The sequence below is a fragment of the Cucurbita pepo genome, chromosome 18 (assembly GCF_057944985.1).
Source record: "Cucurbita pepo subsp. pepo isolate OVF chromosome 18, ASM5794498v1, whole genome shotgun sequence".
NCBI lineage: Eukaryota > Viridiplantae > Streptophyta > Magnoliopsida > Cucurbitales > Cucurbitaceae > Cucurbita > Cucurbita pepo.
The window spans coordinates 10,066,253-10,089,541 of NC_141815.1; the positions used below are offsets into that span (position 1 = coordinate 10,066,253).

At 39.4% G+C, this 23,289-nt stretch overlaps 6 protein-coding genes across 7 annotated transcripts; 4 read left to right on the forward strand and 2 right to left on the reverse strand.

The window, feature by feature from the left end:
- Positions 1 to 1,207: 1,207 nt before the first annotated feature.
- On the reverse strand, positions 1,208 to 6,958 carry LOC111780583 (ATPase 8, plasma membrane-type). Its single transcript, XM_023661017.2, has 14 exons — positions 6,673 to 6,958; positions 6,359 to 6,577; positions 6,138 to 6,275; positions 5,064 to 5,378; positions 4,648 to 4,974; positions 4,461 to 4,580; positions 4,253 to 4,375; positions 4,065 to 4,169; positions 3,658 to 3,967; positions 2,909 to 3,423; positions 2,661 to 2,831; positions 1,882 to 2,064; positions 1,624 to 1,799; positions 1,208 to 1,515 (listed from the first exon to the last, which is right to left on the reverse strand). The coding sequence occupies exons 1-14, from the start codon at positions 6,718 to 6,720 to the stop codon at positions 1,419 to 1,421; spliced, it is 2,847 nt and encodes a 948-aa protein (XP_023516785.1). The 5' UTR covers positions 6,721 to 6,958; the 3' UTR covers positions 1,208 to 1,418.
- A 425-nt stretch (positions 6,959 to 7,383) lies between these two features.
- On the forward strand, positions 7,384 to 8,974 carry LOC111780600 (class V chitinase CHIT5a). Its single transcript, XM_023661043.2, has 2 exons — positions 7,384 to 8,733; positions 8,820 to 8,974. Exons 1-2 carry the CDS (start codon positions 7,605 to 7,607, stop codon positions 8,843 to 8,845), a joined length of 1,155 nt encoding a protein of 384 aa, XP_023516811.1. The 5' UTR covers positions 7,384 to 7,604; the 3' UTR covers positions 8,846 to 8,974.
- Positions 8,975 to 9,778: 804 nt separating this feature from the next.
- Positions 9,779 to 12,978, forward strand: LOC111780294 (uncharacterized). Its single transcript, XM_023660658.2, has 5 exons — positions 9,779 to 10,240; positions 11,772 to 11,808; positions 11,938 to 12,174; positions 12,262 to 12,309; positions 12,384 to 12,978. Exons 1-5 carry the CDS (start codon positions 9,942 to 9,944, stop codon positions 12,639 to 12,641), a joined length of 879 nt encoding a protein of 292 aa, XP_023516426.2. The 5' UTR covers positions 9,779 to 9,941; the 3' UTR covers positions 12,642 to 12,978.
- Positions 12,979 to 15,123: 2,145 nt separating this feature from the next.
- Positions 15,124 to 17,917, forward strand: LOC111780613 (two-component response regulator ORR24). 2 transcript variants are annotated; one of them, XM_023661052.2, is made up of 5 exons: positions 15,124 to 15,618; positions 15,766 to 15,918; positions 16,146 to 16,547; positions 16,623 to 16,699; positions 16,804 to 17,917. In XM_023661052.2, the coding sequence occupies exons 1-5, from the start codon at positions 15,471 to 15,473 to the stop codon at positions 17,713 to 17,715; spliced, it is 1,692 nt and encodes a 563-aa protein (XP_023516820.1). In that variant the 5' UTR covers positions 15,124 to 15,470; the 3' UTR covers positions 17,716 to 17,917. The 2 variants fall into 2 exon arrangements, with proteins under 2 accessions (XP_023516820.1, XP_086975717.1); XM_087119591.1 differs by lacking the exon at positions 15,124 to 15,618 and having other exon boundaries at positions 15,779 to 15,918; positions 16,073 to 16,547.
- A 1,393-nt stretch (positions 17,918 to 19,310) lies between these two features.
- Positions 19,311 to 20,222, forward strand: LOC111780564 (temperature-induced lipocalin-1). The gene is made up of 2 exons (XM_023660991.2): positions 19,311 to 19,742; positions 19,828 to 20,222. Exons 1-2 carry the CDS (start codon positions 19,371 to 19,373, stop codon positions 20,011 to 20,013), a joined length of 558 nt encoding a protein of 185 aa, XP_023516759.1. The 5' UTR covers positions 19,311 to 19,370; the 3' UTR covers positions 20,014 to 20,222.
- A 96-nt stretch (positions 20,223 to 20,318) lies between these two features.
- On the reverse strand, positions 20,319 to 22,944 carry LOC111780563 (VAMP-like protein YKT61). The gene is made up of 6 exons (XM_023660990.2): positions 22,556 to 22,944; positions 21,666 to 21,763; positions 21,113 to 21,217; positions 20,921 to 20,986; positions 20,735 to 20,821; positions 20,319 to 20,558 (listed from the first exon to the last, which is right to left on the reverse strand). Exons 1-6 carry the CDS (start codon positions 22,746 to 22,748, stop codon positions 20,508 to 20,510), a joined length of 600 nt encoding a protein of 199 aa, XP_023516758.1. The 5' UTR covers positions 22,749 to 22,944; the 3' UTR covers positions 20,319 to 20,507.
- Between the last annotated feature and the right edge of the window lie 345 nt (positions 22,945 to 23,289).

Sequence of the window (23,289 nt, forward strand, 5' to 3'; positions counted from 1 at the left end):
CTCGTTTAACCCGACTATAAGGAATGTGGAAAGATTTTTTTGGTTAGCTATACAGAACCAAGAACTAGGATTAAATTTTTAGTCCCAACCCTATCCTATCAATTTAATTTTAGTAGCCGGCTCCGTAATATCATCTGAAACACTTTTGGCATTAGGGGGAATTCCTCTAGCACGCAAAGAGCGCCGTAAAACTATCGGAGTCTCGATTTTAGGTTTGGTCTACGGATAAACCATTTCCGATTTGGTTTCAACTCTGGAAGGGGAATAACAAAGAGATCACAAACAAAACAGAGAAAAAACGAAGTAGGATACAGAAATCAGTAGGAAAAGTTAGAGAGAGACCTTTGACGCTTGGAGGCAGCAGAGAGTTCAGAGGCTTTGGACTGAAGCTTGAGGGCGGCCATCATTTCATCGTTGCGGCTAATATTCTCGAGCCTCTTGCGATCGTACTAATGAGAGCTCGAGAGGCCATGGGAAACTGGAAAGGGTTTAGGGCAGAAGCAGAAGCAGAAGCAGAAGCAGAAGGAGAATTGGGGTTTCGTTGATTTTGAAATATGGAAATGATTCTTATATACGGTTGGAATTGGCGGGAAAACACCACCGGCGGCGGCGGGTTGAGGGGATACATTGCCTATTTAACCGCCATGTCACTCTCATGCTCTGTGGCTAAATATTATGTCATAAGTTTCATCATAAATTGTATTTATTTAATTTTTTTTTTTTTTTTTAAGAATTTTAAAATTTAATGGGTATTTTTAAATATAATACTCAACTATATTTTAATTTTTTTAGTTAGCATTAATAAAACTTTTTAAAGTTTTGAAAGTTTAATGATTTTTTTTTACACTCGCTCGCTGTTAGGAAATATTGTTCTATTTGGTCTATTACTGTCGGCCTCGTAATTTTAAAATGCATGTACTGGATACGATGAGGGATTTCCACATCATTGTAAGAAATGTTTCGCTCCCCTCTCCAACCAATGTGGAATCTCCCAATCTACTCCTTGGTGATCCAGCGTTCTCGTTGACATATTGCCCGAAGATTGGATCTAATACCATTTATATTGGTTCAAGCCCACCGCTAGCAAATATTGTTCGTTTTGGCTCGTTACGTATCGCTGTGAGCCTCGCGGTTTAAAACGCCTCTCATAGGGAGATTTCCACATTCTTATAAACAATGTTTTAAGGTAGAATCACATGTTAACATATTAAAAAGTTTAAATGCATTTTTATTAATTTAACAACAATTTTCACTTTTTCATCATCACTCTAGAATATATTTTCCCTATAAGAGTTGCAGGTACAAAAGAGAGAATAACCCCCTTTCACCATCTATAATACATTTTTCTTTTAATTTTGAAATTATTTGTTCTTCGTTTTTGTTGAAAGTCAGCCAAATGTTGTCAACTCAATCACAGATCAAAGAGTGTAGTGCTGTTGGATAGTGTCAATGTCCAACCCCTTCAACTTCACCACCGACTCTACATGGCCCTTCAAAGTGTGGAGTTCCCTCAGCCTGCACCGTTCAACATTCAAACACTTAATAAAAAGTTCATACAATTCGTGGTCGTCGTGCTTGGAATGACTTTCTAAGTGTTCGATATTGATTTGTTTTCCAATTTACCTGGCAATTTCAGCTCTTTTCTTCGCTTGCTCTGCAATCGCTGAAAGTTCCTCGTAGCTGCTCTTTTCATGAAATATGGTTTCTGGTGGCTGCAGGCCATGCCTTGTACGTTGGGCTATTGCCCATTGTGCCTCTCTTTCGCCTTTTCCGTAATCCTTCTTCGTTGTAAACGCAGTCTACGGTAGCAGAATGGTCGAGAACATTCGTTAGCACGACACCCTATAAGTGAAATGACATTACAGAAGTTCGAACACGGACCTTATTCTCGAGCATGTTGTCCCAGGCCTTGCCGCTGAGGCCATAACGGATTGCAAATTTGAGGACATCAAGTGGGAAGTAAGTGACAATACTGAATAACCAGATGGCTCCTGCCCATCCCCACCCAATGCCCTTGATCCTTGCAAAGTCCCATTCGGAGTATACAGCAATTAGAGTGGCAACCTGAAAGGGTATATAGCAGAATACAGGAGAAAGAATGTGAGATCTCACGTCGGTTGGGGAGGAAAAGGCAATACCCTTTATAAGGGTGTGGAAACCTCTCCCTAGCATAGGCGTTTTAAAAACTTTGAGGGAAATCCCGAAAGGGTAAGCTCAAAGAGGACGATATCTACTAACAGTGGGCTTGGGCCATTACAAATGGTATCAGAGCTAGACACTTGGCGATGTGCCAGCGAGGAGGTAAGCCCCGAAGGAGGGTGGACACGAGGCTGTGTGCCAGCAAGGACGCTATGTCACGAAAATGGGTGGATTGTGAAATCTCATATCGATTAGGGAAGAGAACGAAACACCAGTGTGGAAACCTCTCCCTAGCAAACTAATTTTAAAACCTTGAGGGTGAAAGTCCAAAGAGGACAATATGTGCAAGCGGTGGACTTGGATCGTTACAAATGGTATTAAAGCTAGACACTGAGCGATGTGCCAGCGAGGAGGCTGAGCCCCGAAGGGGGTGGATACGAGACGGTATGCCAGTAAGGATGTTGGGCCGTTACAAAGATTGTGCAGTTTTGAAAAGGGTTTGAAAGAAGTGTTGTTCTTACCAACTGTGCAGCAAGGAAGGCAATAACTAGCAAGAAACCAGGGCATTCAACAAAGGACCAACTTCTTGACCTCGTAACAAAGATGAGAGCTTGACTGATGATGCTCACTTGAAGATAGAGAGCAGAGTTCATCTCAGCAATACCTCTGAGTGGCTTTACGCCAAATGTGTTCTGCAGACAATGTTGACATGTTAGTACACAATGTCATCTTTGTGTTTAACATTCAGGGCACGATATCGTTTTCTCACCGGGAAGAAGACGGTTTCGTTGGCGAGCCAGAAGAAAAACACGGTCGCGAAGGCCATGTATGTTCCAAGGACAACACCAGTAGCAAAAATCTCTTTGAGTCTCCATGAGTCAGGCACAGGTGATGGCTTCACCCTATCCTTTGAAATGGTCATGATGGTTCCATCGTTTAGGATGGCAATGATAAGGACCATAAAAGGCGAGAAATCAAACTTCCAGATGAGAGCAACAAGCATGAATCCCAACACAATACGTATTGTAATGGAAACTGCATAGATAGTGTAGTTTTTCATTCTTTGAAAGATGGCTCTACTGGTTAACACAGCACTCACAATCACACTTAGTCCTGGCTCGGTCAAGACAATGTCTGATGCGCTTCGTGCGGCGTCGGTTGCATCAGCCACAGCGATACCGATGTCGGCCCTCTTGAGAGCAGGAGCATCATTGACACCATCTCCTGTCATGCCACAAATATGTTTCCTCTCCTGAAGTCTCTTAACAATCTCATACTTGTGTTCTGCAATCCACAAATGACTAGTTTAGTTGGGGTGGGAGGGAGTCCCATGTTGGTTAATTTAGGGAATGATCATGGGTTTATAAGTAAGGAATACATCTCCATTGATATTGAGGCCTTTTGGGAAAGCCCAAAGCAAAGCTATGAGAGCTTATGCTCAAAGTGGACAATATCATACCATTGTGGAGAGTTGTGATTCATAACAATTTGTTGTGGTTAAAAGTATAACGTGATTACCCGGGAAGACTCCTGCAAACCCATCAGCCTTCTCAATGAGTTCATCAACAGGAATAGAAGCAATTGACTCATCCATGCTTTGTCCGAGCAAAGACGAGGACGGATACATGTTCGTGCCCATGCCGAGCCTCCGACCGGTTTCTTTCCCTATTGCAAGTTGGTCACCAGTGATCATCTTAACATTAACACCAAGTTCTAGAGCTCGGCGAATGGTTTCTGCACTATCATGCCTTGGAGGATCAAATAGAGGCAAGAGACCAACAAATTCCCATGGTTCTCCACCACTTTCCTTGTCCTTGTCTTTAACAGTCTAAACATGATGGCAAACAAGGTTTAGAGGTAATAAGAAATCCTATTCATTCTATGAGTTAATGAACCTATTTTGTATATATATTCACACAATTCACCTGTCGACCAACGGCCAACGAACGAAGACCGCGATTAGCGTAGTTATCGATAATGGTATGAGCTTTCTGCCTTGCTTCACCTTTAAGGTCACAAAGGTCAATGATCTAATACCAAAATGACAGAGTTAGGCATCTAAAACAAATGTGGTTCTTCATAAGTGACATTGGCTATCAGACAACAACACTACCTGTTCAGGAGCGCCCTTGCTGCTTCTGTGCCAGTTACCATCTGTGTCGATGTAGGTAATGGCAGTACGTTTATCGACCGGGTTAAACGGCAAGAAATGCACCTCAGTTATTCCTGCTCTTGCCTTTAAGAGCCAAAAGGTTCAGTATACCACAAAAGGTTCAGTAAAAGGAAGCCCATGAACATAAAAACAAAGCTGAGTATAAAACCTCTTTGGGGTCATCCAACATTCCGACAATGCAAGCATCGATGGCGTCTTGATTTTCGACTCTCGACGCTCTTGCAGCAAACAGCATGACAGCGTCCTTGTCCATGTTTGGTACAAACACCTGCAGTCATAAATGCACCATGATGAGCCATGATCAAAGCCAATGAGTGAAACTATGTGAGCTTGACCTCAATCAGGGACTTGTCTACTGTGAGCTTGTTCAGGGTGAGAGTTCCTGTCTTGTCACTGCACAGGACATCCATCCCAGCCATCTCTTCAATGGCTGTCATCCTCTTGGTGATGGCACCTTGCTGCGAAAGACGATGCGATCCGATGGCCATGGTTACTGAAAGAACTGTTGGCATTGCTATGGGAATGCCTCCAATGAGAAGCACCAACAAGTTGTCAATGCCCTCCCTGTATGCTCTGTGCTGGATGGCAAACATTACTAGAATCTCAATGACCATCCCGACCGCGATCGAGCATATACAGAAGTTTCCAATGGCGGTCAACACCTGATCAATGATAAACCATTAGAACCACAAATCTTGCCATGAATCCTATGTTACTTTGGTTATGCAAGAATCAAGAGTTTTTCTTTTACCTTTTGGAAATGACCAACTTGGTTGGTGCTGTCCACAAGATGAGCTGCCTTTCCAAAAAAGGTATGCACTCCAGTGGCAATAACAACGGCCTCGATCTCTCCTTGCTTGCAGGTGGAGCCAGAGAACACTCCATCACCAGGATTCTTGGTGACAGGCAAAGATTCACCCGTAAGAGCAGACTGGTCGATCTTCAGAGGATCGCCTTCTAAGAGACGTGCATCGGCCGGGATAATATCTCCTAATTTAACGCTAATCACATCCCCTGGAACCAGAATTGCTGCCTCCTCTTCTTTCCACTTCCCATCTCTTAGAACCTACACAAGTTTGAAAAACAACAATCTCATGAACCGCATTATCCACGGTTAAATTATCACTTAACTCGGAAGTTTAAGTTGATGGGTTAGAGTAAATTGAATCACGTACTCATACTTCGACACTTCCCTAACTTCAAGACCCAACAAATCATTCCAATGACATCCAAGAGTTGGAGAGAAATATCTCTGGTTAGGATTGTTAGAAATCATGACTCTCCACTATTGTGCACTATTGTCCAAGATGTATTCCTTACTTATAAATCCATGATCGACCCCTTAATTAGTCGATGTAGGACTCCTCTCTCAACAATTATCAACAATCCTCCATCGAACAAAGTACACCATAGAATCTCCCTTGAGGCCTATGGAGCCCTCAAACAACCTCCCCTTAATCGAGGCTCGGCTCCTTCTCTAGAGCCCTCGAACAAAGCACACCCTTCGTTCGACACTTGAGTCACTTTTGACTACACCTTCGAGTTCACAACTTCTTTGTTCGACATTAGAGAATTCTATTGACATGAATAAGTTAAGGGCATGACTCTAATACCATGTTAAGAATCACAACTCTCCACAATGGTATGATATTGTCCAGTTGACTTTACTTTTTGTTTCCCCAAAAGTCTCATACCAATGGAGATGTATTCCTTACTTATAAACTCACGATCAACCCCATTACTCGACGTGGGACTCCTCTTCCAACAATTCTCAACAATCAAACCATATTAAACCACCCAAAACTTCAAAAAGGAACGCAAATACCTTGGTTTTGGGGGCCAGACCAGCCATGAGAGCAGCAGCTGCATTTCCAGCATTGTTCTCTTCAATGAAACTAATGGTAGAGTTAATGATCAACAACACAATAATCCCAACAAAATCTTGCCAATCCGGTGGTTTCCCCTGCATTTTAAACCACAATCTAGCTTGAGTTTCTAAGTGTAAGAGAACGAACAAGAACAAATTTGGGTAAAACGTATGAGTACCCCTCCATTAGCCAGAGCAATGGCCATGATTGCCGCAGATTCCATAACCCATGATAGAGGATTCCACATAAACCCCAAGAACTTCAAAACCTTGCTCTCTTTTTTCTCTTCAAGCTTGTTAGGACCAAAAATTTGGAGTCTCTTTTCTCCTTCTGCTGTGCTCAATCCTTCTTTAGTGCACTTTAGTTTCTCAAAAACTTCCTCCACAGGAATCCGTTCCTACAAGTACCCACATGAAAAAACAAAGATCAAAACACAAAAAAACAGAGAATCACAAAAACAAAACAAAAGAAACAATGAATCAATGTTCTTACTAGATCAACGTTCTCATTCTTGACATCTTCCAGCGAAATATCACCCATAGCTGACCAAAAACAAGCAAATCGAAGAAGAAAAGCTCCAAAAACACTTGGAATATCCCTTCTTTCTCCGGCAGGCTCTTCTTATAGGAAATGGAGAAGGCGAGGGAGTTGATTCAAGAAACCCCATGATCGGCTGTTGGTTGCTAAATGAGTATACCTACAGAGCTGGAGTGGTTACAACCAGTGCCGAGCAGAGTTGGTTGATACCTTCTGTGGCTTCCCAGACCCTACGGGCTGTTCCAGTAACAGGTTGGCGGATGTGGCAGATGAGCATGTAGCATTCTGTTCATGATCCTGCTACAAAAACAAAATCATTTTATTTATTTCGAGATTGGAATTTTGGTTCCAATTATCATTATATAAATAATAATTTAAATCAATATATTGAGTTATAATAACTTTTGAAGTGAATTTAAATTTTATGTTTTGATGTATATTTATCGAATATAATTAAGAACGGTAATATCAGTCTTTAATAGAGTTAAAAATCCTCGTTTAGACTGAGAATGGAGAGGATGGAAAGATTTTTCTTTGTTACCTATACAGGACCAAGATCGAGAATTACATTTTCCGTCCCAATCCTATCCTACCCCGCTTCACTTAATGAATATATATATATATATATATATATGTTTCAAGTGTTTAAAAATATATTATTTTTGAACATGTTAAATTATTATTAATATTATTTATTAGTTATATTATAATATAAGCACAGCCGGCCTCCAAACACAAACTTCCATACAAACAGAGCATTTATAATCTTAGCTCCAAGAACCCAATCGACAATTCCCACACATTATATATATATATATATATGTATTTATATATATGTATGCATAATCAATATCACTCATTAATTCTCTGTTTTTTGAGTTTCAATCATGTCCCTCGTTCCCAAATTCATTCCGTCGCTGATTTGCTCTGTTCTTCTACTTGCTGCTACAGAGCTCTCTGTTTTTGGCTCTGTTTCCGCCGTCGAATCATCACCGACGACGATCCGAGGTGGTTACTGGCTTTCATGGCTAACCCAAACATTCCCTCCGGCGGCAATCTCCACCTCCCATTTTACCCATCTCTTCTACGCTTTCCTGGAGCCAAATAACGTAACCTTTGAATTGACAGTCACTCCCAACGACGACCAATGGATGAGAAATTTCACCTCAACCATCCACGCCGCCGACCCTCAGATCAAAACCTTCCTCTCAATCGGCGGCGGCGGTTCCTCTGTTCCCATCTTCGCTGCTATGGCCGCTAACCAAACCTTCCGCTCCGCCTTCATCGCGTCGGCCATCTCCGCAGCCAGATCGTACGGCTTCGACGGTCTAGATTTGGATTGGGAATTCCCCGATTCCACCGACGACATGTCCCATTTGTCTTCGCTCTTCAAGGAATGGCGTCAAGCAATCGAAACAGAGTCCTCCTCCAACGCCGACCGACCTCCGCTGGAGCTGTCGGCGGCCGTCTCGTACGCTTCCAGTTTCCCGTCGCCGCCTCGATCATATCCCCCCGACGCGATTACCAAGTACGTCGATTTCATCAGTCCGATGTGCTTCGATTACTTCGGGAAATGGTCACCATCGGCCACAGGATCACACGCTCAGCTCTTCGATAAGACAAGCAATTTCAGCACCAGCTACGGCATAACATCGTGGATTGAGGCTGGAGTTCCGCCGGAGAAATTAGTTATGGGGTTGCCGGTGTACGGAAGAACGTGGCAGTTGAAGGACGCGTGTCATCACGGGATTGGAGCGCCGGCAGAGGGAGTTGGCCCAGGGAATGAAGGCGTTATGATTTACTCTGACGTGTTGGATTTCAATTCGGCCAACGGCGCCACCGAGGTGTTCGATACGACGTCGGTTTCGACTTATTCGTTTGCGGGGACCACTTGGATTGGGTATGATGGGCCGAGCTCCATTGATGTGAAGGTCAAGTATGCGAAGGCCCATGGGCTTCGTGGATACTTTTTTTGGGCCCTCGGGTACGACAAGAATTGGGCCATTGCGGAAGCAGGTATATTTTTTTTCTACTTTATTTATCTACCAAAATTATAAACATTTAACTTATTATTTTCCTTTTTTATTTTTTATTTTTTGCAGCTCAAAATGCATGGATGTACGGGTGACGTCATAATTTTAATTTAATATACTGTAAAAGTATATTATTAAATGAGTAGTCAATGATTTATTATACACAAAACAAAAAATTTATCTATTAAATATATTATTTTCTTTCCAAATAAAGCTTCCAATGTATGACTTAGATTAAATATCTCGTTTTCGTTTTGACTTATTATGTATCATCATCTGTCTCACAGTTCTAAAATGTATTTCTAGGGAGAGATTTCTACATCTTTATAAAAAATGTTTTGTTCTCCTCTCCAACTGATGTGAGATATCACAATCCATTCCCTTTGGGGCCCAGTGTCTTCGCTGGCATACCATCCCGTGTTTGGCTCTAATACCGTTTATAACAACTCAAGCCCACTACTAGTAGATATTGTTCGTTTTGTCCAAAGAGAACAATATCTAATAGCAGTGTGTTTGAGCTATTACAAATGGTATCAAAGCTAGTTACTAGACAGTGCGAGACACTGGTCGGAGTAGGGCTAGACTTAGACGCGTTTTAAAACCGTGAAACTAATGGCGATACCTAACGGGCCAAATGGGACAATATCTCCCTAGGTTAAACAACCGTGACAAAACTAAGTCAAAGTTCGATAAAACTAATGTCAATCAACCCTTATGACAAATTGATTGTATTAAGAAAAGAATAAACGGTTAAAAATCGAAAAGGAGTATGAGGAACTTTAGGCAATTCTCGTCCATCGTGGTCGTATTGAATACTAAATTTGCTACATTACTAACTTAGGTATTGAGTGTAATTATGGAAATAATTATTAATAAATGCATGTACATCTTTATAATATAGTTTTGAGAAAGCATTAAATTAATGTAGATGTTGGAGGTTAAATTAATTTAAATTTAGTTTAAATTTAATTTCTATATTTATAAATATCCTTTAAGCAGTATTATCTCAGGGATGTTTGACTGTGACCTTCTGATTTTGGACCTTTCTCTCTCTCTCTCTCCTCCGCAGCCTTTGACCGTATCTCAGCCGTCCATCTCTGTTTCCGTTCCTCCAATTTCTCTCACCTTCTTCTTCTTCATGCCTCAGCCATTGCGAATTTCATCTCCCAAATTTTCCGATTCATCGCCTTAATGGGAAATGTAACCGGTGGTGTGGCTGCGAAGTTTGCCTTCTTCCCACCGGAGCCTCCAACCTACGACGTTTACAGAGGGGACGATGGAAGGCTCGCCTTCTCCGGCGTGTCCGCCGATAGGAATATGGACGTCAATTTGCTTGATACCAAGGCCGGTAATAGGATCGTGGCCACCTTCTGGAAATATCCTTTTGCTCGATTGACGCTTCTTTATTCCCATGGCAATGCCGCTGATCTCGGCCAGATGCACGAGCTCTTCGTTCAACTTAGAGCTCACCTTCGCGTTAACATCATGAGGTACCATTCGCGTTAACATTTGATTGTTCTTTACAATTTATTCTCTCTGGTTTTGTTTTGAACATCATTTCAATGATTCTTGTTTATCATGTATCTGTTCTAATTCCTGCGGCTGTTCTGTTGTTTGGTTTGGTTTGTGTAATTTGAAATCTGCATTACTCGTTATTTGTTCTTCCTGGCCTCAATTTTGGTGCCAATGATTCCCCCATAAGAGCTTATGAATGTTAGCACCATTGTTTCTCTATTGGTCTAAGGGCTAGGCTTTGTTTGAAGATTGTAGTACGCCCATCGTTTCATGTCTCCTTTGTATTGTGAGTTAGATTACAACCAAAAGGTCAAAAGAAGAGGGCCAAAACTGTTCCATCACTGTAGAGAAAATTCTGAAATCTTCTAAAATGGACTATGTTCATTCTGTTTTGGCATGATCCTTGTAGAAAAAGTACATGTTCTTTAGAAAAAAACTCTGGTGTTCAGCAAGCAAAAGGGGGGAAAACTCCAATTGATTCATCATGGTAAAGCACAAATGAGCAATGTATTAGGAAACTAAGCTCAAACTCTTGCCACCCTAATCAGAATCAAGAACTTGACGAACTTGACTGTCTGGTCCATATCGGTTGGAGAGAAAAACGAAGCATTCCTTGTAGGAGTTGGAAAACTAAGCTCTCCTTAGTTGACATGTTCTAAAATTTTGAGGAGAAGCATAGAAGGGAAAGTACCATATCTATTAGTGGTCAAATGTTATCAAAGCTAGACACTGGGTGGTGTGCCAGCGAGGACGGTGGGGCCCCAAGGGGAATGGATTGTGAGATCCCACATCGGTTTGCGAGGGAAATGAGGGATGGATTGTGAGATCCCACATCGGTTTGCGAGGGAAATGAGGGATGGATTGTGAGATCCCACATCGGTTTGCGAGGGAAATGAGGGATGGATTGTGAGATCCCACATCGGTTTGCGAGGGAAATGAGGGATGGATTGTGAGATCCCACATCGGTTTGCAAGGGGAATGAGGGATGGATTGTGAGATCCCACATCATTTCTTATAAGGGTGTGAGAACCTCTCCTTGGTGGACGCATTTTAAAATCTTGAGGGGAAGCTTGAAACGGAAAGCCTAAAGAGGACAATATCGACTAACGATGGGCTTAGAGGTTGGGCTGTTACAAATGGTAACAAAGGCAGACATTGAGCGGTGTGCCAACGAGGACGTTGGGCCTCAAAGGGGGTGGATTGTGAGATCCTACCTCGATTGGAGGAGAACGAAGCATTTCTTACAAGGGTATAGAAATCTCTCCCTAGTGGATTGTGAAATCCTACATCAGTTGGAGGAGGATGAAGCATTGTTTGTAAGGGTGTGGAAATTTCTCTACAGTGAACGCGTTTGAAAACTTGAGAGGAAACTTAAAAGGGAAAGTCCACAATATCTACGGCGGACTTGGACTTGGGCTGTTACATCTGCTGCCATTGTATTCGGAGGCATATTGCTGTTTTCATTTACAGAAGAGTTACCAATAACATGTTTGTCCTGAATTTCAGCTACGACTATTCAGGATATGGAGCATCTACCGGTAAGGTAAGCAATTCTATTTCTTTGGTTAAAAGTGATGTTTCAATGGTTATATCCCAGCAGCCATCACTTCTACCAATAACATGTTTATGCCTATTTGTTTACTCATAAATGGTTCATCCCTCATTCTGTTAGCCATCTGAATTCAATACATATTACGACATAGAAGCTGTTTACAATTGCTTGAAGCGTGATTATGGGATCAAGCAAGAAGACATGATTCTATATGGGCAATCCGTGGGGAGCGGACCGACCCTTCACTTGGCGTCTCGACTACAAAAATTAAGAGGCGTCGTTCTCCACAGCGCCATACTTTCAGGCATTCGTGTATTGTGTCCTGTCAAAATGACATTTTGGTTTGACATTTTCAAGGTGATCTATGCTCCAATTGATTTATATACATCCTGTTGATCGTTGTTTGTGTTTATACCAACAGCTCTTAATGTCTTATCTTTTCAGAACATAGACAAGATAAGGCTGGTGAGCTGTCCCATTTTGGTTATACATGTAAGACCAATTGTCCTCTCCCTTTTTAACGTTGTTGGGTGATACATGCCTGCTAAGTTTGATCAATGTGGCAGGGAACAAATGATGATATTGTTGATTGGTCTCATGGAAAACGACTTTGGGAGCTTTCGAAGGAAAAGTACGATCCGTTGTGGGTGAAAGGCGGGGGACATTGTAACCTCGAGACATTTCCCGAGTATATTAAGCATTTGCGTAGGTTCATTAATGCAATGGAGAAGGTCCCAACTAAACAAACGATAAAACAACTCACTTCTACCCCAAGCATCACGGAGTCGAAACATAACAAGTGCTTGAGATTTAGAAAACGATAGTTTTGTTTGTCGTGATTGAAGTAGAGACTGAATCAAAGATAATTTTGTTGTATCTATTCCGCCCGTCTTCACGGGCAAAAGAGTTCAACAATCAATGCGCTTGGTGTCACAGTCATGTTTGTGGCCGCATGTCATGTCCCAGTCATACTTATCCAGGACATATTGTCCATCGTTGCATGCCCATTCAAAACCTCTTTTACTTGCTTTCATGTTAGATACACATTTACCATTCTTGTTGTGTCAATACGGTGGTGTATGATTGACCACCAAAATCATGTCGGACTAAAATGTCTCAAAATATACTATACGGGATATGACTAGTCATCAATTCTTTCTACTCGAGTTATTTACTATCAAATTCTTGTTGTTGCTTATTCGCTTTTAGTCTATAATATTTTTTTTCTTTAATATTGTTTTCAACATATTTTCTCATTTGCGTGAGGCTCGAGCATATGTCAATATTATCTGCGAGGACCAAATAAAGGACCAAATAACATCTGCGAGGACCAAATAACGAATTTAGAGTTAAATTATAAATGTATTCGTCTATCTAATCATTAATCTTTTTATAATTATAAAATTCAGTCCTTAAACTTTAATATTTTTTTTTTAAAAAATCATGGATTTAATAGAAATAAAATAAAATTTTTATAAAATTCAGTCCTTAAACTTTAATATTTTTTTAAAAATTTCATGGATTTAATAGAAATAAAATAAAATTTTTATAATTTTATTAAATGTAAATTAAATACCAATTTAAAAATTAAAAAAAAAAAAAAAAACTCGCATAAATTCAAAATATTGAATTAACTAAAAAATTGATTTAAAAATTAGTTTCTTTTGATTATTATGAATTGTGGGGACAGTACTGGCGGTAGAAGAAGCAGCTTTATACGAAAAATAAATAAAATAATAAATTCCATATTTTTATTTTAATCCATTTTCAGCACAAATGTGTGGGCCCCACCCTCAATCATTCTTCCTCATTCTTCCCCCTATGCCCTACCCTCAATAATTATTGTTATTTTATAAAATATATGAAATTATTAAGTGAATAATTATATATATATATATATTTATTTATTTATTATTTTATTTTATTTATAATATCTTATGATTAAGACACTGAGAAAGAAAATGAACGTCATTGGTAAGGTATCAACTTTTATTTCTTAGTCATCGTATTCTTGAGATGACTCTCATTCAGATGTGTTCTCGGTTCATTCACGTACCTTTTCTTTACTCGGGTGTCACAATACATAAACTTGTGTTCAATAATATCATACGTTATATATACGTAGTTCTCGTCCCTAACAAAAATCACTCTTGAGAACGTATCTTACTTTTAGATCAAACTAAGATAATATTTTCTAAATATATTACTAAAACACGATCCTCCTTTTCCATTTGTAATGGTTTTTTTCTCTCCTCTAAGTTAGACCGTCGTCTTTTTAAGTATATCTTTATATTTAAATAAATAAATTAGTAGAAAGTTCAATATATTTTTTAAAATTTTAAAACTTAATTTATAATTAAAAAAATAATATTGTACTTTATTATCTAATAAAAAGAAAAAAAAAACAGTATTTATCACAAAATAAAGGATGCACTTGTTTCTGGTCTGACATATAATTGGGATGGGACCCACATAGAATTAATGAAAACCAATAAGGTCGTGCAACGTGGCAGTAGCTGACGTGTTCTCTCAGACCTCGTGGTTCTGTCCCATTGTATACGTTTGTTACTTTTAGTTATAAACAAATTCATTTACCATAAACGAATTTTTGGCGCGTGATCGACACGCTCCAACTAATTTTCTTATTTCCATTAATTAAAATAATTTAATCACAAATGAACGCCATTTTCTAATTATATTAAAAAGAAAAAAAAAAGGTAAAAATCCTTTAAGAAGGAAACAAAATTCTTACTATATTCTATAAATAAATTATAGATATATATTTTTAATAAGAGCGAAATTTATAAAGAAATTATTTATTTTTACATATGATAATTTAAATTTATTAATTAAATTATTAAATTTGAGGATACAGGAGAAGACAAAATTTTCAATAAAGTTACAATTTTTATCGAAATTTCGTTCGCGAAATTAGCTTTATTTTAAGTAATATAATCGCGATTTATCAAAATAAGAAGAACAATTAAAAAAAGAATAACATTGCCTTTTAAAGTATCAATAATTACTAGATTCTAAACAGGATTTGAAAAAAAAAGAGTTTTGAATTTGGATTAAATTCCTGTTAAATATTCTGCCAAAAATTAATTAATGAGAGATGGGGAATTTCATAGCATAGTAACAGTAGAATTTGATTATCCAGAATAATCACACGGTGGATTAAAACCTGTGTGTGAGATGATCAGATGATCATACGGTGGGATGATGTGGATCGTTGATTTGACTGACTTTTTCCGCGATGCATCAAGTTTTGACTCCACTGCCAGAAAACCCCAAAGTTATACCACTTTCTGTTCATACGGATGATGGAGGGAGAGAAAGTGGAAGAGGGTTTAACCTTACAGCAATGATAATAAGACAATGGGCGAAAAGGGGAAAAGGGTTTGCTTAAAATACTCCACAGATTTCTGTTCTTTTGGAAATTGAATTCAATTTCTTCTTCTTCTTCTTTCCCTCTGTATTGGGTCATCGCTATCATTCGCCATTTCTGCAGAGCTTTGCTTTCAATCAATGGCTTCTCTAAGCTATTTGCTCATCTGGGTGTCTGAGAAAAACTGAAGGGGTCGTGGAAAACATTGAACCCACATCGAAAATTTCGAGTTTCTTTCTCTTAACCCCTTTTCTCTCCTTCTCCCATGACCGTGGAGGGTCGTTCAGTTGATTCAGCCGGCGATGGTGGCGCCGCCGATCATTTTCCTGTTGGGATGCGGGTTCTGGCGGTGGATGATGATCCCATTTGTCTTAAAGTGCTCGAGCATCTCCTTCGGAAATGCCAATATCATGGTTTGTTTTTGCTCTCATTTCGTGTGTTTCTGTTTGGTTTGATGACTTATGTACATGAATGGTATGTTCTTGATCTGTGTTTTTGGGGATTTTGGGTTGTGAAATGTTTGAAATGGTGGGTTTGTTTGTTCTCTGTTCTTCCTGCAGTCACCACGACGAAGAGGTCCATTGAGGCTTTGAAGATGTTGAGAGAAAATAGAAACAAAGTGGATTTGGTTATCAGTGATGTGAACATGCCTGATATGGATGGGTTCAAGCTTCTTGAGTTGGTGGGGCTTGAGATGGACCTACCTGTGATCAGTAAGCTTTTTTTTATCTCATTGATCACAACATCCTATGTCTCTACTTCATCTTGTCGTGTTTTGTTTAGGATCAGTTTGTTCTGTTTGCTGCTTTTTTTTTTTATGGTTGTGTTCTTGATTAGCTGAATTTAATGTTGTCTCCTTATTGCCAGGATTCTAGAACAGCATCAATTGTCTTGTTCTTGACAGTAGTTGGTTTGGTTATTGACTTTTCTTCTTCCCTAGTGTTATCAGCACATAGTGATACTGAGCTTGTGATGAAGGGGATAGCGCACGGTGCGTGCGACTATCTGTTGAAACCAGTTCGAATCGAGGAGTTGAAGAACATTTGGCAGCATGTGATTCGGAGAAAGAAGCTCGAACCGAAGGCAAAAAACAAGTTCCCTAATCAAGATAACGTTGGAAATGGAGGAAGTGAAGGTGAACAAGGTTTCTCATCAACCAGTAATGCAGACAATGCAAAACTCAACAGGAAACGAAAGGAACAAGACGACGATGAGGATGAAGAAGGAAAAGAGAACGAGGTTGATATCGACGACCCTTCGAACCTTAAGAGGCCTAGGGTAGTATGGTCGGTTGAGTTGCACCGGAAGTTCGTTTCAGCAGTTAATCAGTTGGGTCTTGAAAGTAAGTGAGTACTAGAAGCTATGTTAGTAAATTTGTGTTTCGTTATATGTAACGATTTGATTCGCTCTTAACCAGAAGCCGTGCCGAAAAAAATTCTGGATCTGATGAATGTTGAAGGGCTTACTAGAGAAAATGTGGCTAGTCATTTGCAGGCATGTGGCTATAGCATCTTTTTACTTGACAGATTTATGTGTCTGCAAAGATTAAACGAGACGAAAACGAGACAAAAATAAGAGTGTTCGTGTTGTATTTGCAGAAATATAGGCTTTACCTGAAAAGAATCAGCAATGTGGCATCTCAACAAGCTAACTTGGCTGCTACATTTGGGAGTAAAGAAGGCACTTACATGCGCATAGGTTCATATGATGGCTATGGAGATATGCATGGCTTTGCAGGATCAGGGCGGCTTCCAAGCTCTTCATTATCTTATTATTCACCTGCTGGAATGAGCCTGATCCAACAAAGCTCCCATAATTTGAACTGTGCTATCAGTAATCTTGGGAGCTTCCAACCAGCTATTATGTTGCCTCCACACCAAGCTACTAATCTATTGCAAGGGATTCCGACGTCACTCGAGCTCGGCCATTTGCAGCACAGCAAGTCCACCACTTCCATTGGAGAAGCTTTTGACATAGACTTTGGCTGTTCGAGTTTTTTGGATCCTGATCCTTCTAATGGAAACTGGCAGGGAGCAGCACAATTGTTGAGATTCTCAGCAACTTTGAACCCCAATGAGGAGTATCCCATTGATCAATTGCAAGCAATGAACTCGAGCATTTCCTCCGCCCCCTCAACGAACAGGAACATCTCGGTTGTTGGATCAGTTTCAGCTCCCTTGCTGGATTCAAGAGACCTGCAATGCCAGGCAGGGGTAGGGGTGGTTGACAGTATGCCAAAGCAGAGTTGGGAAGAGCACGAACACGATTACGCTCGATCCCCCTTAAGCCAGAGTTTCAATCAGAATAGTCTAGTTTGTGAGAGAAAGGTCGGTTTGTCTTTGATAGTCCCGTCAAATGATGCTCAACTATCCTTCCCTCAGCACAGTGTGGTTGAAAAATTGGGTCCTAACACAAAGACGAATGCGGATAGAAACTTACATGATGGATCGATTCAAGGAAGTTTCGAGTCCTTGGATGATATGATGAACGCGATGATCAAACAGGTATAGTCAAATTTCTTGCTAAATATTTAGATACTGAATCTGACATAAGTATGTAGACATTCCTTTCTTTTGAATGGTAATGCTGTTACCATCTCTGTTATGTGTGTGTCAACTTGATACACATACAGATTGTCTTACTGCAACCAAGTTTGCCAAACTTGTGATTTTTCTTTGTAATGATATGAAACACTGCCACAATATTGTTCTCTGTTCGGAAATAGCTCGAAATCTTACCTCGTGAAGGCTCTAATCAGTTTCAAGCCCCCCTATGAAGCTTAGTTGTCATAACATCCAAGCATTTTGACTTCTTTTGATCAAGATAACTTGTTGTGTGCTTCATAAACAGGTCGAGTTTCATGGGCCATTTGGTCGTAAAATGCAGTAGTCGTCGATATCCGATCGTGTTATGCATTTCTCATGATCACTTAAATGGAGATTTAGGTTCCATCTTTGTCTGCTCATCCATTTACTGATGCAAAACATATGGATAACGAAACAGCAGACTACACCCTCCTTATCCTTGTGTTCATAAGATAATGACAGGACAGCAGGTGTCACGATGGCTTTCGAGATGGTGTTCGTAATTAATGGAAAAACGAACAAGGACACCAAAAATACCAAATGCAACCTTAGAGGTAAACTTGTTGAGTTTGAAAACTAAATACTCGAAAGTAATCTAAACCAAACGTCTGATACGAAATGTGTAATTTTTTCAAATAAGGTAACTTATGTATATAATTTAAATATTCAACTATATTTTGTTTTTCTCCTCACCTTCTTTCTAGTCTCTGCTTAAACCATCTAATGAATAGGAGTCTACTTTGAAATCGTCCCCCTAAGTATATGCTTCGACAGGAATTAAACAAGGGTAGATTGTTACAATAGAAACTTCTAGTAGGGTCTAGTAAAATGACCTATAACTCAACAATTAGTACATTGCACAGTCCATTTTAGGGATTGGCGAATTACCCATTTAATGATTATAGCACTGGACGTTCCAAAAATGGAGAACTATTGGGTCAGGTAAATTCAATAATAGACGTCATTTGGCAATTCTCGGCCTCACTATCGTCTCCATGGAGAGAATGGACATCCCTATTCGTTTTTGCCCTCAGTCTACATGGATTATGGATTAGGTGCTCAAGTAACTATCACATGGTGTGCTGATTTACATAGTTTGAAAGTCATATTGCTCAATGGACATACAAAAAGAGCTCTTATTCTTCCTGTCATAGTCAAAGCCATAGGTCCTGAAAAGGAGAACCAATGCGTTTTATAGATGCAGAAAGGTTTCCTTTTTCTGTTCTGTTCTTCTCTTTTATGGTAGAGGGCGGATTAACGCCCTTATCCATTTTCCATGACCGAACAGAACAAGTTCCATCAAGAAGCTGTGGGAAAAATGCTAACCAAAAAAGTCTTAACAATTTGAAAAGCTCTACCACAGCAGAAAATTATTCTAAGAAGGCTGCTTCAACAGTTCTGCAATAATGTTGGGTTCTAGAAACCACCCATCTGGAAGTTTCTACTTTCATCTCAGCCATCCGGCCAGATGGGGACAGCTGAAAAGACCTTATAGATAAGCATCCACACAAGTAATCCTGTGTCTACAAATATGTTGTCCAGAAACCAACATTTCAGTGTGTTGTTTCACATTTGAAACGATGGCAAAGAAAGAGATGGAAGTGGTTAAAGGGTTGGATCTTGAGAAGTACATGGGAAGATGGTATGAGATAGCTTCAATTCCATCGAGAAATCAACCAAAGAATGGTGTGAACACAAGGGCTACTTATACGCTCAAAGAAGATGGAACTGTGAAAGTGGTGAATGAAACTTGGAGCGATGGCAAGAGAAGTTCCATAGAAGGTGTGGCTTATAAGGCTGAGCCTTCAAGCCAGGAGGCCAAGTTCAAGGTCAAATTCTATTTGCCTCCCTTCCTTCCAATCATTCCAGTTGTTGGGAATTACTGGGTTTTGTATATTGATGGTGATTATCAGTATGTCCTGGTTGGGGAGCCTTCAAGGAAGAATCTTTGGGTATGTTTTCAAATTTCACTCTCATTCCAAAGTTTCATATTCTGGGTTTTGTATACTGATGGTGTTTTTTTGGTGTATTGTGCAGATATTGTGCAGAAATACTCATCTTAACGAGGAGATATACAATGAGCTGCTTGAAAAAGCCAAGGAATTGGGTTATGATGTAAACAAACTGCACAAGACACCACAGAGCGATCCTCCACCAGAAGGTGAAGGTCCCAAAGATACAAAAGGCATATGGTGGATAAAGTCCATTCTTCTGGGAAAGTAAACAGATCACAGAAGCTTATGTTTATAACATCAGAACCCTATCTTGCTACTCTTCTCATCAGTTGTGTAAAATGTTGGTTTGTGAGTACATATTATGTGTGTATCTCGGTATGATCGTGCTTTAAATTGCACTCATGGTTTACTGATCATAAGTACAACTTGTTAGTAAGATCCGAACTCGTCTAATAAAAATGTGATTGCAAGAGGTAACTCGATCGACATTTATCAGCATTGATTAACATCAAGAGGGATCAATAATGAACATTCCATTGAAAATGGAAACAAGCATATGTGAACTAACACCAATGAAGAAAATGAGACGTCAATATACTATACGAGTAGGATCTACGCCCAACATTTTGTTCCCCCATCTTTTAAACAACAAACGAGGATAAAATTCACAAGATTCAGTGAAACAAACAAATTGTAAAGGATATAATCATATTACAATCATCAATTATCTGGTTCAACTTTCTATGTGATGCCATCAAAAGCTTACAGTATGGTACAACACTGGTTGGTCTTTTTAGCTTGTTTGTAGAACATCTGTTCAATCACAAGTGGGGTACAGTTAGGTAGGTTCTTAAGGAAATGGAAAAACGTCAGATGCTTCATGAATGTAGTTGTAACATTAGTTGAGAAGAATTCAAGAAAGTAGCACCATTTCATGGACCAGAAATCTAACACACACTATTTTCTACTAGTTATGTACAATCGCATACCTGGGATGCTGCACTGAGATCAGAGCTCTTCTCGACCAAACTGTCCAACTTTTCACCACGTTCAAGCACGCTGTCAATCGTCTTATGCTGTATTGGAAGGTAGAAACATATCAGCATGAAAATTAATCAACCAGAAAACAGCAATGTAGCATACAACCCTGGAAGATATATATTAAAAGAACTTACAAGAATAATTTTGGTTTCGTCCAACTCCCGCTGTATTTTCAACAATTTATCAGCCTCTGCAGGGTCCTGGACAGTAAATAATAGAAAATGTTATAATCACTGGTTGAGGTGGGGGAATGAAGCCTGTAAATACGTTTCAAATTCGGTCATGCAATTATGTCTTAATTAAATGTAGAAAGGAGGGCAATAAACCTGGAATTTGGTTAAAGCTTCAGTCAGATAGGGCCATGGTTGAAAGTTATCTGCTTGTGCAGTTCTCCATGTTTCACCAAAATTTTTTTGGTACTCGTCCATAACCTGGTAGAAACCAACGTGCATCAACAATAGTTACAATCATACAGAGACAAATACAAAAACTACTTGATAATATACATATATATATACACTAAAAAAGGGATAAAATTATAGATATGTATATGGCTTAGGACTAAGATTAGCTCAAGTCGATGACCTTCGGTTTATCCACGTATCATAATAATTCGGCACTATAATCATTGAAAATTTATAATAAGAGAATAAAACTAATCTTCATACTGCAATATGATGCTGACATTACTTGGGCCTGATGCAGTATTGTTCCAGTGAAGTTATTTAATCAGAAATCACTAATCCGTCTATTAGTTTGTCTTTTTCTTGAGAAAAATAACTCGTCAATGCAAAATCCAACAAAATAATATAATTTTCATGAAAAGAAAGAGTGCTCTACAGCAATACATTTGTTAGATGTGAATAAGAGTGTTTTCACCTGGTTAAGCAGAGAGAATGCACTTCGAACCGGGTAGTGGTCATCCATAAATCCCAAAGCACAAAGACCATTTCTATTGTAACTATGCACCTTATACTCTACAAAATTTCAAACAATTCGTAGAAAATTCAATAACGTAGAACACAATTAATAGCTGAAGCTGGACAGGTATTAACTGGTAAACCAGCATTGCAGAACATCTTTAACAGTGACTTAAAGGTAGAGAAGAACATGAAAGAAAGACAATTTGTCCTATTGAACAAAATAAGAAAAAACAAAACCTAAAAGAAGTGTAAGAAATCAAAATCTTCTACGTAAACCTTACACTACAATTCAGATTTGAAGTTGTTACAAATTCCTCTCCTATAAATGACCAGACTCAATAGATCCCCTATACAGATTCAGATTGAATGAGGCATATGCAATTAACTGCATAAAGACACTAACAGGGCAAACATGATTTCACAAGAACATTCAGCTGACTGTCGGCGCCCGCTTAAACCAAAAGTGGAAAGGGGATCATCATGGGGCATTTCTTGGTTTTATCGTCTCTTCGGGTATCATTTTCCCTCGTCACTTGAATTTCCACCACATCCTGTTCGTTTTCGCCTAAACTACAATCATACTACGTTCCCTCCAACTATTAGACTTTCTATCTTCCTATGATCTGATCAGCATACGAAATCCTGATTATGAGATTTATAAATAAATAAAAAAACAAGGAAAACCCCAAAATCAAAAGCAAAACTCCAATTACAGCAATTAAGCAAGAAAAAGAAAAAAATGCACAATCAGAAAGAAGAATCCCAACACAACAATGCAAGCATAAAGGCAGAAACATGACCGTAACAGAGAACTAACAAATAAAATAAAGAAAAAAAAGAATAGACCTTCGTGCTGAACAGATTGACGCTGGTCAGGAGGGGTACGCTTAGCGACGGTCCGACCAACGAAGCAGATGAACTCCCTAACGCTGGGCCTCTGAAAGTAACCGAAATGACTCACATCAGCGGCGTTGGCCAATATAATCGGATCAGATCCTTCTGGGTGGCATTTCAAGACCAGCAACGCAGTGATCTTCATCTTCTTCACAAAACTCAACTCCCCCTTTCCCCTTTCCCCTTTCCCCTTCCCCTTCTCTCTCTCTCTCTCTCTCTCTAAAGGGATGAGAAATCGAAAGCAAACAAAGAATCTGTAAACGAAATTCGTAATTTGAGAAACGGGATCTTATGATTCTTATGCGTGGGAATGTAACGCAACCGCAATGTGCCAATGCCAACGCGCGACAGCTCTCAGTATTAGCGGCTTGGTTTGTAAATTGGGAGGTAAAATGGAGACATAATCTGCTGCGGACCGGTTCATTTTAGGAATCATTCAACTGGTGACGTGGCAGAATATGAGTGCGCCGACATTGTTACCCCCCCACCACAGATTGAATTAAAGTAGAGTTTGAAATAAAAAGAGAAAATTTATAATTTCTCACGAAATTTCTATCGTTCTTCTTTCATTTTAATTTCAAAAAGCATATAACAACCATAACCAACCTACCATTAATAGAAAAAGTATACTAACTACATGAAACGACATGAGCAGGGTAGCTATGACATGAGTAGCCCAGAGCATC

Bases quoted from the DNA above. Each gene is read 5' to 3' on its own strand.
- LOC111780564 (XM_023660991.2), top strand. From the start codon at position 19,371: ATGGCAAAGAAAGAGATGGAAGTGGTTAAAGGGTTGGATCTTGAGAAG. The intron at 19,743-19,827 runs GTATGTTTTCAA...TGTATTGTGCAG, and splicing joins CTTCAAGGAAGAATCTTTGG to ATATTGTGCAGAAATACTCA.
- LOC111780563 (XM_023660990.2), bottom strand. From the start codon at position 22,748: ATGAAGATCACTGCGTTGCTGGTCTTGAAATGCCACCCAGAAGGATCT. The intron at 21,764-22,555 runs GTCTATTCTTTT...GAAATTTTGTAG, and splicing joins TCAATCTGTTCAGCACGAAG to AGTATAAGGTGCATAGTTAC. The intron at 20,822-20,920 runs GTAAGTTCTTTT...CTTCCAATACAG, and splicing joins ACGAAACCAAAATTATTCTT to CATAAGACGATTGACAGCGT.
- LOC111780600 (XM_023661043.2), top strand. From the start codon at position 7,605: ATGTCCCTCGTTCCCAAATTCATTCCGTCGCTGATTTGCTCTGTTCTT. The intron at 8,734-8,819 runs GTATATTTTTTT...TATTTTTTGCAG, and splicing joins TTGGGCCATTGCGGAAGCAG to CTCAAAATGCATGGATGTAC.
- LOC111780583 (XM_023661017.2), bottom strand. From the start codon at position 6,720: ATGGGTGATATTTCGCTGGAAGATGTCAAGAATGAGAACGTTGATCTA. The intron at 6,578-6,672 runs GTAAGAACATTG...GGGTACTTGTAG, and splicing joins AGAATGAGAACGTTGATCTA to GAACGGATTCCTGTGGAGGA. The intron at 4,581-4,647 runs GTCAAGCTCACA...TTATGACTGCAG, and splicing joins TAGACAAGTCCCTGATTGAG to GTGTTTGTACCAAACATGGA.
- LOC111780613 (XM_023661052.2), top strand. From the start codon at position 15,471: ATGACCGTGGAGGGTCGTTCAGTTGATTCAGCCGGCGATGGTGGCGCC. The intron at 15,919-16,145 runs GTAAGCTTTTTT...CTTCTTCCCTAG, and splicing joins GATGGACCTACCTGTGATCA to TGTTATCAGCACATAGTGAT. The intron at 16,700-16,803 runs GCATGTGGCTAT...TTGTATTTGCAG, and splicing joins ATGTGGCTAGTCATTTGCAG to AAATATAGGCTTTACCTGAA.
- LOC111780294 (XM_023660658.2), top strand. From the start codon at position 9,942: ATGGGAAATGTAACCGGTGGTGTGGCTGCGAAGTTTGCCTTCTTCCCA. The intron at 10,241-11,771 runs GTACCATTCGCG...CCTGAATTTCAG, and splicing joins CTTCGCGTTAACATCATGAG to CTACGACTATTCAGGATATG. The intron at 12,310-12,383 runs GTAAGACCAATT...TCAATGTGGCAG, and splicing joins GTCCCATTTTGGTTATACAT to GGAACAAATGATGATATTGT.